The 11709-nt window shown below is 51.9% G+C and overlaps 2 protein-coding genes across 2 annotated transcripts; both read left to right on the forward strand.

Moving 5' to 3' along the window:
* Window positions 1-3495: 3495 nt before the first annotated feature.
* B0T26DRAFT_741923 (ribonuclease H-like domain-containing protein) lies at window positions 3496-6787 on the forward strand (the record flags this gene model as incomplete). The annotated part of the gene is made up of 8 exons (XM_060444035.1): window positions 3496-3672; window positions 3732-3860; window positions 3920-4044; window positions 4098-4282; window positions 4338-4486; window positions 4557-4686; window positions 4739-5160; window positions 5228-6787. The coding sequence occupies 8 exons, from the start codon at window positions 3496-3498 to the stop codon at window positions 6785-6787; spliced, it is 2877 nt and encodes a 958-aa protein (XP_060294397.1).
* A 1333-nt stretch (window positions 6788-8120) lies between these two features.
* B0T26DRAFT_354837 (lethal giant larvae like, C-terminal-domain-containing protein) lies at window positions 8121-11265 on the forward strand. Its single transcript, XM_060434574.1, has 2 exons — window positions 8121-10223; window positions 10291-11265. The coding sequence occupies exons 1-2, from the start codon at window positions 8390-8392 to the stop codon at window positions 11022-11024; spliced, it is 2568 nt and encodes an 855-aa protein (XP_060294398.1). The 5' UTR covers window positions 8121-8389; the 3' UTR covers window positions 11025-11265.
* Window positions 11266-11709: the final 444 nt, after the last annotated feature.

Raw genomic sequence — 11709 nt, forward strand, 5'->3', positions numbered from 1 at the left:
AGTGTGCAGTGCATATTTCTATGTGACCCTGGTACACTACCTAGTACCTGCTCTGTGCGTAGTGTGGTAGTGTCTTCTCCTGTCTACGTTACTTAAGGTGTTAAAGTACCTTGTCTAGTAAAAAGAGAACGATACCGAAGACTTGTTCAGGTATATAAAGTACAGCCTGGGAAATAGGATTTGAATAAGACGGGAACGTGAAACATATGTGAATCTCTTTAAGCCACATGTCTTTTGTGGCCATGCCCACCCTATTATCAGCGAGCCAATACTCTTTTTTCTTTTCGTAAATTATTGTTCTCTGTCTATAAAAGAGTTTACTTATTTTGGGGGGCTCTATTATGCCATGACTAGTCACCCAAATGAGTACCGTTTTTCCCAGATGGTGTGAAGGTTGAGTGTTTTGTTACTTCGCTTGTAGTCATGGCCTGCAACCATCGGATCACCCTTCTTTTGATACCCCCTCCTCTGACCGCTACCTAGATCAAACTGATAAATCTAAATTATCCTAATGGTAGACGTAGATACACTGATACAATAGAGTAGAAGAATAACCCGAAGTGCTGGAAAAGCCAATAGTCTTTCACTCCGCCTCTCGAGAAGAGATCAAAAAACTCGGCTAGGCTGTAGCGAAACTGCTGCTCCAAAATTCACACAGCCAACCGCTGCATATTGGCCTTCGGCATCTTGCTTCCCGGTACCTACATGGATTTGTTTGATCGTGTTTCTCCGCACCCACTACCCAATATTATCACCCCTATGGGGGAAAGCCCCGGGTCCCGGCGTCGACAATTTCGCGTCAATACGTCTTCCTTAGGGTACAGAATCACATCTTTTTGTATGATCCCCCGTCTTCTTGATTTCCTTTTTGTGACAAACCTCTTGCCGCCACTATCAGACATATCTTTTAATATCCGATACTTCGATGCCGTGACTATCCTGATTGTTTGGGAAAGCTCGCGCCGAATTGTGACTTGAGCGGCGTTTAAAAGAACCTTGAAATAACCTCGCCGTATTTAAGGTACCTTGGTTTATTAGTATCGATTCACAAAATCGGGGCGTGGACTTAAATCGCATATCACGAGCTACAGACGCTAGGTGACTAGTGCTTCAGTTCCATTTTCTGGGAGCCCCTTTGTCTGTATTTCCAATGGCCGTTTTCGTATCACTCACATGTACATTCAAACTGAATTTGGAGCCTGTTGGATCAGAAATTCCTGAGAGCACTTGCTGTGCTGTGAATTGGATATGCAGCTTTCCGTGCCTGCCTCTTTGGGTAGCCCCCGGACACCAAAGTCTCAGAACCGTATTCCCGCCACCGCTAGGAAGGAGTTGAGGAGGTATGGCGACGTAGTGACTGCCTAGTGAACTTGAAGCAAGCCTAGTGTGAAATTTGCCCTACCCCGAGTCCTTCAAGTTCTCGGTCTGCCTGTCTTTCATCCAAATTAACATACTAGGGCCGGGCCACCCTACCTACCAAAAAAACCGTCCTCTCTTCTAGTCGCTCTCCAATTCTTCGCCTCTACTTCAACCTTTCAACCTTCATACTCACACCACCACCACCTTCATATCTCAGGTTACCAGTGAAGCGCTTCGCGAATGAAAAGCCAAGACGAGAGCAAAGGTGAATGATATTTCTGGTCTACATTTTCTCATTGGCCTTGGCTCGGCGTATCTGGTTCATGGTGCACCTGCATCGGCCAGTTGCCCCAGGCTACCGACAGGCACAAAATATTTAGATTCCCGTCTTCTCCCTGAAGACTTGGGCATCGACTTTCCCTCTGCTTCCTGACTCCTTTAATTTCCCACACACCAGCCATCGAGTACCTACCGTACCTTCCCCCACCCGAAATGCTCTCGTCTGGCAAGTAGGCCTTGCTCGAGCTATCTCTCTCCTTGGGATCTACTTTCCATATAACCCAGGCCGTGATGCCGTTGAGCTGGAGCAGCGCCCTAAGACTTTCCGTCTGAACATGAAGTTCTAATCGCATCACCTGTCAACCTACTTTATCTCACATGCCCTGTCCGCCTATCTGCCTATCTGCCTACCTGCCTACCTGCCTACCCGCCCGCCTGCCCCTCCTCGGTTTGCCTTCAAACATTGGATGAATCGGAAGAAGAGCCACTCGGTGCGCCTGCTTTCCGGGTATAAAGCACCCTTCCTCAACCTACCCCCCCTTCGTTACCTTTCTTCCTCCTACAACCACACCACACTCACCCTCATCATCTCGCAGAGATCGCCGTCAAGCACACCATCTCTGATTCACATCTTCAAGTGATCGCATCTACAGCGGTATGTATCTTGCAGCTCGATCTACGCAATTAGCAAAGCTGATTCGTGTTTCTGATTCCTCACGCCATCATTCTCCTCACCTAGACTCAACTTCACAGACAGGGCAGCTTGTACCTACTCCTTCTACATTTAGCATCCTCCTTGCGTGCCTTCTATTCATCATCTGCCCTCGATTTCGCCACCTAGCTTCCTACGTGTGCTTGGCAAGTTTTCTACCACCTCAGACCGCTTGCAAGCTTTCTCATTTGCACCCGGGCTTCCTCTTCCATGGTTCTTTTACGCTTTTTTCTCAGCGCTGTTCGTTTTCAACACTCGTCATCCATCACATTCACGAACTTACCTCCATCGCTGATTCCTGCCGTGAATATTTGAGAGATCCAATACTAACGGCACATAGCATACTCGGATTTCAAGGTCGACAGCGACTTGGTAAGTCAAGACTTTTTTCTTCATTTAGCGCGCTCCCTCAAAGGCATGTATCCAGTTCTCATCCTGGTGCTTTCTCAAATTACGCCTTGATCTTGGCCGTTGAATGCTTGGCGGGCTGTAATTTCCATTGCTCTCGCTCAGTGACACCTCATCGAGAGCCTGTTCCTTTCTTCATCCTTCTCACCGCGAGCGCTTCCTTTTCTTTTCAACAAGATTGGAAGGTATCCTCGATTTTCCTCGACTCACCTTCCTCCACTTCTGACCTTGTGAGTTTTTCACAAATCACATCTTGCTCTCTTCACGTGGTGCTAGGGAAGCACTCATGGAACGCGCTCCTCAACTTGCACCACACCTTCTACGGCTCTTTGTCGTCGAATACATTCCAAATTTCTTGCGGAGATCCTTCTGCCTTCCCAATTTGAGGCTGGAGGCATAGCACCACGTGTCTTTTCAATTCCAGCATCCCGAACCTCCATACCTCTTCCTAGCCCGCAGTGTTGAAAGGCATCTCGCAAATATCAATTTCACTAACGTTAGACCTAGCTAAAATTGTCCTGACTCGAGAGGCTGCCTTAGGACTTGCTATTTCCTGAAGTAAGTATCTCAAGACATTATTTCCTGAGCATTCATTTCACGACACCTGTTCCCGAGCATTCATTTCACGACACCTGTTCCCGGCACCAGCCATTCCTACCACGACCGTTCCCACTTTCAAAATCGTCACTATTGCTCGACTTATAATTAACACGCTTTTGCAGGAGTAGATCTTCACCATGGCCTCTCGTGGTGCCACGCCTTCGGGTGGCGCACCATCTCAGACTGGACAGCCCCAGCCAGGTTCGACCAAGGAAGAGTTGCTCGGCGCCGGCGAGACATTCTGGACCAAGGACTACTTCAAGATCCCCGAGGGAATCAACAAGCGCTGCGACCTACCTCCAGAAGCCTACGCCGTAAGTGACGTCTCGTCAACCGTTTGTTCACAGTTGATATGCTCATACATTATCTGAAGGTTAAGGAGCGCTACGACACACCCTTTGCGCGTCGCCCCGCTTACAGCGCTACGGGCGACAACATCAAGGTCCAAGTCAACCAATTCCGTGTTGACAATGCCATTAACCAGGATGTCTGGCAGTTTGATGTAAGTAGCAGGCATACTCAATTCGACGGCGATCCTATTATACTAATACCCTGAACCAGGTGAGCATCAGCCCAACGCCGCTGGCTCGCGTCGTCTACAAGAAGGTTTGGGACAGCAACACTATCCAGAGCAAGCTCCAGAGCTGCAAGGATCCATGGATCTATGACAGTCACAAGCTGGCCTGGTAAGCACCTCCATTCCCGTCTAGTGAGCTTGGTTCTGACAAAGTAACTACAGGTCAAAGAACAAGGTCCCAGAGTTGCGTGTGACAGTCGACCTTGACGCCGAGGAGGGAAAAACTAGCCGGAAAAACAACACTTTCTTGTTCCGGCTGAAACCTACCAGCAGAATTCGCCTCGAGACACTCTTTGCCTACCTGAATGGCCAAATGGACTGGGACAATTCGATACTGGAATGCATGAGTAAGTAGTGAGAAGCCTCCCTGTATAGTCTCAATTGCTAACCAATTCCGTTTAGGCTTCTTCGACCATGTCCTGCGTCAAGGCCCATCGGAATCCATGAAGTTGATCAAGCGCACCTTCTTCCACCAAGGCGCTGAAAATATGCAACTCAACCAAGTCACAGAGGCCATCAAGGGCATATATTCCGCCTTCCGTATCAATGAGGTATGATCTCTATTCGCCCTTGCATCTATATATACATATATATATGCATTCACTTACATTGTTGCCCTAGTCCATCAACTCAGGCGGTTCTGGCCTAGGTATCAATGTCAACGTCACCAACCAGACCTTCTGGATTGGCCAACCATTTGAACAGCTTGTTCGCAACTTCCTTGCTTCCATCGATCGGAAGTGGCAGAACAGTAAGTTTAACAATCCTTTGAACATTACCTCTACGTTGCTAACATCTGTAAGTCCGATACCCTGATATAGCCAACTTGCTCGCTCCGGTGAAAATTTCCACTCCGTCCGGGGCACAAACCTGGGGTATGTCTGAGGCATTCAAGGCTCTCCGTCGCCTACACAACATCCGCTTCCGTGTCAAGCACCGCGGAAAGACGCAGGACAAGAAGGAGTACAAGATCAAGCGCTTTGATTTTGACTCCCAATACGGCGCCCTTGGCGCTTGTGCCAAGACTGTTGAGTTTGACAAGGTCATGCCCGATGGTAAAATGAAGAGGTACTCCATCTATGATTACTACAATGAGCAATACAAGGCCAAGCTCCAGTTTGGAAACTGGCCGCTCATTGTGACCACCAAGGCCGGAAAATTCCCGTTTGAGGTCTGCGAGGTTGATCGGTTCAACCCGTATCCGTACAAGCTCGACTCTGAGCAGGTATGAACCCCATCTCATACTTTCTGCATTTTTTTTCCTGGTCAAACGGACCGCTAACGATTAATAGACGCAAATGATGATCAAGTTTGCAGTTCAGAGACCAGCGCAGCGCAAGCAAGAAATTATGAAGGCAGTCTCGATGCTGAACTGGGGCGCCGACAAGTACCTCCAGTCCTGCGGAATCAAGATCAAGCCTGAGATGCCAATGGTTCCCTCAAAGATGATCAAGAACCCCTTGATCGAGTTCGGCGCGAAGAAGACCATTGATCCGAAGGTCTCTGGGCACTGGGATCTCCGAAACATCAAGTTCGTGAAGTGTAATCCCGTACCCCTGAAGTCTTGGGCTTTCGTTACCGTTGACCATTGCGTCGACAAACCGACTCTGGCGAACTTCATCAATGTCTTCAAGACTACCTACAAGGGCCATGGTGGAATAATCCAGGCGGAGCCCATGATCTTCGAAGCCCCATCCGGGCAGGATCATGCTCAAACCGTCTCTGACATCTACCAGGCTTGCGGCAATCAGAATAAGCAGACTCCCCAAATCATCTTCTTCGTTCTGCGAGACAAGACTGCCTGGGTCTACGACCGCCTAAAGAAGAATGCCGACTGTCGCTGGGCGTGCATCACCCAGATGATCCAGTCCTCTCACGTTCGCAAGGCCCAAGGACAGTACTGCTCGAACGTATCCATGAAGGTCAACTCCAAGCTTGGGGGACAGACATCGAGGGTTGGTGGTGGTGGATTCTTCAAGGTGCCAACAATGATTATCGGCGTTGATGTCTCGCATGGGTCGCCTAGCCAGTTGCAGCCCTCGGTGGCTTCCATTTGCGTTTCGATGGACAAGGACGCTGCTGTTTTCGAAGCAGCTGTACAAACCAACGACTATCGCACCGAGATTCTCACTGCATCCAACGTCAACAACATGCTTGGGCCTATGATTCAGACCTGGGTACAGAAGAACAAGACTATCCCACAGCATGTCTTCTACTTCCGGGACGGCGTTTCCGAGGGGCAGTTCATTCACGTCATGGAGTACGAATATGAGCAAGTCAAGAAGGTCTTCCAGCTCGTCACCAATGCGACTCCAAAGATCACTATAATCATCGCGACCAAGCGCCACCATATTCGATTCTTCCCCGAACGGGGTGACAAGAATGGAAACCCTCTGCCCGGTACGTTGGTGGAGCGTGAGGTGACTCACCCCTTCTACTACGACTTCTACTTGTGCTCTCATGTGGCGATTCAAGGCACCGCTCGGCCTGTGCATTACAATGTCATCCACGACGAGGTTGGATACAAGCCAGATGATCTCCAGCGAATGATCTATCACCAGTGCTACCAGTACTGCCGCTCAACGACCCCGGTTTCGTTGCACCCTGCGGTGTACTATGCGCATCTGGCTGGCTACCGAGCACGTATCCACGAGAATAAGGCAGTTACCGACCAGGTGCCCTACCAAGTCAAGGCTCAGGTAATGTCGAACCCTGGCATCATGGCCAAGCACGACAGTATGAGCACTGACTCGGGCCCCATGGGACCGCCTCCTCCTCTGCTGCCAATGGGCGGCCCTAATGCCCGCAACGATGCCAAATTCACGTTCAAGCACACTATGTGGTGGGTCTAGGGAACGAGGAATGAGGGATCCAAATGGGAAGCGGATATTTTACAGCCCCTTGACATACTGCTGGGAGGCTACGTTGATTGCATTTTCACGCACTACACACTCACATATATGGAACTAGTAGTCTAGCTCTAGACGGGACGAGGGACTTGAGCATCTAGGCTCGCTCCTCGATTCGGCCTCTTGCATGACGTGGCAACCGTATGGCTGCTACAACACTAATACAAAAGTCCATAGCGCATAATACAGCCTTGATTCCCCTAAATCTTGCATGCCTCGTGATATCAAGCGTGGGAGAGTATGACCTGCCTATGTTCTATTGTCATTGTTCTCTTTGCTCCTGGGATGCGAATGTAATTGTGAACTCTGTTGGTGTCGGGGATTAAGGCTGTAGCTGTATCAAAACATCAAGGGGCAAACTGATGAGGAGCGTGGGATGGGTGAGGTGAGATGAGGGCTTGTGTTGATATTTGACATGTTGACGCTGAGAATATCTTGGGGGATGATAGGCGGACTGGGGAGACGAAGTTTGGCTCGAGCCCCTATTCCCAGCCCCTATTCTTATTCCATGTGGAACACTTGGCAGAATGGTGCTGCGATATCCGTAGCGACGTCACTTCTATAGGGGATCTCGACCCTTAAACGAAGGCCCACTAACTGTCCAACAAGACTTTAGGCTGTTACGTAAATGTGGCGCAGGCTCAGGTATGTATGGTCCATGACTATTATTGTACAGTAACTCCGTATTGTGCAGAGTACGTAAGATATGTCCCTTTCTAGGCTTAGGTTGAGGATTCATTGTTCAATTAAGTTTAGCCAACCGTTGAAATTGGATGAACCCCGGACCTGCCCCTCCCTCACTGGAAGCTTGTCGCAACCGTTGCTCGCTGCGGGCCACAGTACGGTTGTAAGTTTCAACTTCCCGCATCCGTCAGATGGGACGGTGGGTTTCTCGGACCAAACAACAACCACCACCACCAGCACACGCATTCGGGAAAATGGCTGGGTTTCTTCGCGGGAAACAGGCAGGCATCCAAAAAGACCTCTCGGCTGGCATTTTACCGGGACGGTTTGCTATAGACGAATACTCGCGCTACGGCATCAACTCGCAGGTCAGGTAAGTCGACATGGATTCCATTGTTTCGCACCACACCGCACCAGTTCCTTGTCCATCTATGCCCAAGCACGATAGCCTCGCATCGCATGGTGGGGCAGTTATCGTCACCGATAATGCATCGTCATTGGCATCAACCCTGGATGCAGTGCAGTGGAGTGCAGCTTACTAGCTGAATTAAACCCACCAACAAATAAACTAACCTGGCTGCTACGATGCGCGCATCGTGATTTAGCTGCCTCGCCTACGACCCCGTACAGTCGCTGCTCGCCGTGGGCACCAAAGAATCCAAGTTCGGGCCTGGCAAGATCTGCGTCTACGGGCGGCGTCGCATCCACAAGATCTTTGTACCGCAGCTCCCGGTCTCGATCCGCCAGCTCGACTTCGTTGCCAACCGCCTCGTCAGCCTCGACAGTCGCAATGAGATCACCATCTGGGATCTCGACACGGCCGCCCCGCTGGCCAAGTATACATATGGGCGCGCCGCGTGCATGTTGACAGACGCCATGCTGGACTGGGTCTTTCTTGGCTCCAGCTCTGGCGATGTCTTCGCCTACGATCTCGATCGAGAACGCCCCTCATCCTTCCGCATCCCCAACTTTTGGCGCGAGAAAGACCCCATGGCCATGTCTGTAGGATTGGTGGGCTTGCAGCTGCACCCGAGGGACATCGGCAAACTGCTGATTGCCTACACACATGGCGCTGTCATCTTCTCGTTCAAGCAGAACGTGCCCACCAATTTCTTCGAGTACCAGCTCCCACCCGGTGCTCCTGGTGGGAACGGCGCGGCCGTCAACGACGTGCGCAAGCCGAAGCTGACGCACGCCTTGTGGCACCCTTCTGGAACCTTCGTCCTGACCGCCCATGATGACGGCAGCCTTGTCTTCTGGGACTCCAAGGACGGCCGCATGCTCGCGGCGAGATCGCTTTACAAGACCAAGGTCAACATGCCGCTCCCGGGGCCCAGTGCGGCGACGCCAGTGGCGCCGTTTGTCAAGATCTCGTGGTGCTGCAAAGAGAACCCCGACGACACTGCGCTCTTAATCGCCGGTGGGCGTGTCGCCGATGACCCTGAGAGTGGCCTCACGTTCCTCGACTTGGGTCTGACACCAGTCTATGCAACCTCATCGTGGGAGATTCTCGCAAGCCACTTTGACGGTAAGCGACGATTGACACTGCCGACACCTCCTGAAGCCAACGTCATAAATTATTGCCTCGTGCCCCGTTCCTCGCCACATTTTGATGGTGCCCAGGATCCCATTGCCGTTATTGCCATGCTCTCGTCGGGGGAGCTGATCACAATGAGTTTCCCCTCGGGGTACCCCATCAGCCCTACAAACATGCTGCACCCTAGCTTGTCTTTTGTTCATCCTTTCGTTCAGAAAATTGCCGTGTCGACGGTACCCCGAGATCGCTGGCTGGGGATGGTGGAACAGCGCAACAAAGGAGCCTCTATCCTCGAGGGCGGCTCCGAGGCCAGAAAGCCAAGTAAAAGATCGGGCGGACGGAACGTCATTCAAGTCGTCCACGCTGACAGCATAGTGCGCATATGGGATGTTGGGTTTGATGATGAGATAGACAATTCCGAGCTGCTCCAGGTCGACGTCGCCAGGGCTCTCAATCGGTTCGAGGACGTCAGCATAACCTCGATAGACATGGCGGAAGTCACGGGCGAGTTCGCGGCTGGCACGGCAACCGGCGAGGTGGTCGTCTATCGGTGGGGATCCAACAAGTACTTCGGCGGAGACGCGTCTCAGCCAGCCCCAGCGAGCCCCGGCCGTCTTACTGACATAAGCTCCAGGGCCGAGCCGTCACTGAGAGAGGGCCTCCAGCCTTTGGTCCTCTACGAGATGGCCCAGGGTCCCGTTACTGCGCTGTCAGTCTCGGATATCGGGTTTGTAGCAGTCGGCTCGGAGCTTGGTTTCTTCAGCATCATCGACCTGCGTGGGCCTTCTATAATTTACCAAGCCTCGACAGCAGAATTCACAAAGGAAGAGAAGAGGTCATTCCTCAAGCGAGACTCCAAATCCGCACAGGGGAAGGATTGGCCCGTTGTCATCGAGTTTGGTGTCATGACGTTGGAGAACGACAACTACTCTAGCATTGCGTGCTTCGTGGGCACAAACTCGGGCCGGATTGCCACATTCAAGCTCTTGCCATCGGCGAAGGGCTATACGGTGCAGCATGTCGGAGTGGCAAGCCTGGACGACAAGATAATCGCCATCTGTGCAATGGATGCCGATAGCGGCCGTCCGGCTGCTGCTACAGGTAATGTTGTGGCAAGTCTAAGAGAGGGGTATCAAGTCAATGGCGTTCTTGTCGCTGGTGGGTTCACATATCCGTCCTCCAAAGTTGCTTAACCAACGGGGAAGTCCGCTAACGCGCTTGACAGTCACTCAAACCGAGATACGGGTATTCAAGCCGGCGACGTCGAAGGGCGCCTCAAAGTCTTTTGGCGACCAGTTGTGTGATGCGGCGTCCGTCACCGAATGCCAGCTGTCGGGCTTCGCGCTTGTTGCCCTCTTCGGTGACCGGACCGCTCGTGCCTACTCGTTGCCGGGCTTGAAGGAGCTTGGGCGATCTACGCTCTCCATGCTTGACCCGAGCCGGACCATGTCGGCTGTCGTTACAAAGACTGGAGACATCGTTGGATGGACCGGGCCCTCCGAGATTACCGTCCTTTCTGTGTGGGGGACCGGCAAGGGCCTCGAGAATACGATGGACACATTGGTCAACCCCGAGCTCCTCATGCCACCCCGCCCCACCATTTCCAACCTCCAGTGGATCTCTGGAACGCAATATGTCAGCCCTACAGACCTAGACCTGCTCATAGGCGGCCCCGATCGCCCGCCGAGCAAGCGCATGATTGCGGCAGCTGCAGCAGAGGAGAGACAGGCTAGGTCTGCCGGCAGTGCTCGCCGGGGCGCTCGTGCGGGCTCGAGCCAGCAGCAGGGCTGGGGTGAATACCTGTCTCAGCAGCTGAGCGAGCGGACCGAAAAGCTAAATTTCATGGGTACCATGGACAATCTTCAGGCGAGTTCCGGATGGGCTGATGACGTGGGTAAGTACGTCCAGAGCACGAAGAGAAACATGCTTCTTGGCGGGCTCAAGAAATCCATTTTATAGACATCGGGGGGTTGCAGTTGATTCTCCTGGGTGGCCACTCTTTGTTTTCCTTAAAATTGGGGGCCTGGGACCTGTGGACGGAGTTAGAATGGTTGGTTATTTTGTATTCTGCTTGGAAATTTGGATGCGCTCGCAAGCTCCAATTGGTTACGATATGAATGATGCATAGTGTGCCTCTTGTCGACGCGTCCCTTTCAGTCTCCATTATCCCTCTGCAGTCTTCAAAATTGGGCATGGTTCTGGCAATCTGGTGCCGGCTACTAACTAACAAACTGCCCTGCATTTCTGATTTTTTGTCGGCAGACTCGTCGGGAGCCGAGCGGGGATAACCGGCGGATAATCAATCAGACACGAGGCGGGCAAAAACAAGAGATGCTACATGAACGTCTCTGCACAGGGAACATCCAGTCCCGAGGAACGGCACTATGGCTAAATATACTCCAACGCGCAGGTACCAATAGTGCCAATATCCTTTTCGTGCGATGCGCTGGAAGCTGAGCCGTCGTCGTGGCTATCATGGAGTCGAGAGAGAAAGAGTCGCGCTAGTCAGGAATGTGCTCGCGCGGCCTCTCTCTCGGTGGTTAGTTATATTGCCCCGAATCACAACTTCCGGCGCAAGATGCTTGATATCTCCTCCCCCGCTTATAACAACTCCAGCACCCCCGTTCGTCGGGGAGGCGGCGAT

The sequence above is a fragment of the Lasiosphaeria miniovina genome, assembly GCF_030549165.1.
Source record: "Lasiosphaeria miniovina strain SMH2392-1A chromosome Unknown B0T26scaffold_5, whole genome shotgun sequence".
NCBI lineage: Eukaryota > Fungi > Ascomycota > Sordariomycetes > Sordariales > Lasiosphaeriaceae > Lasiosphaeria > Lasiosphaeria miniovina.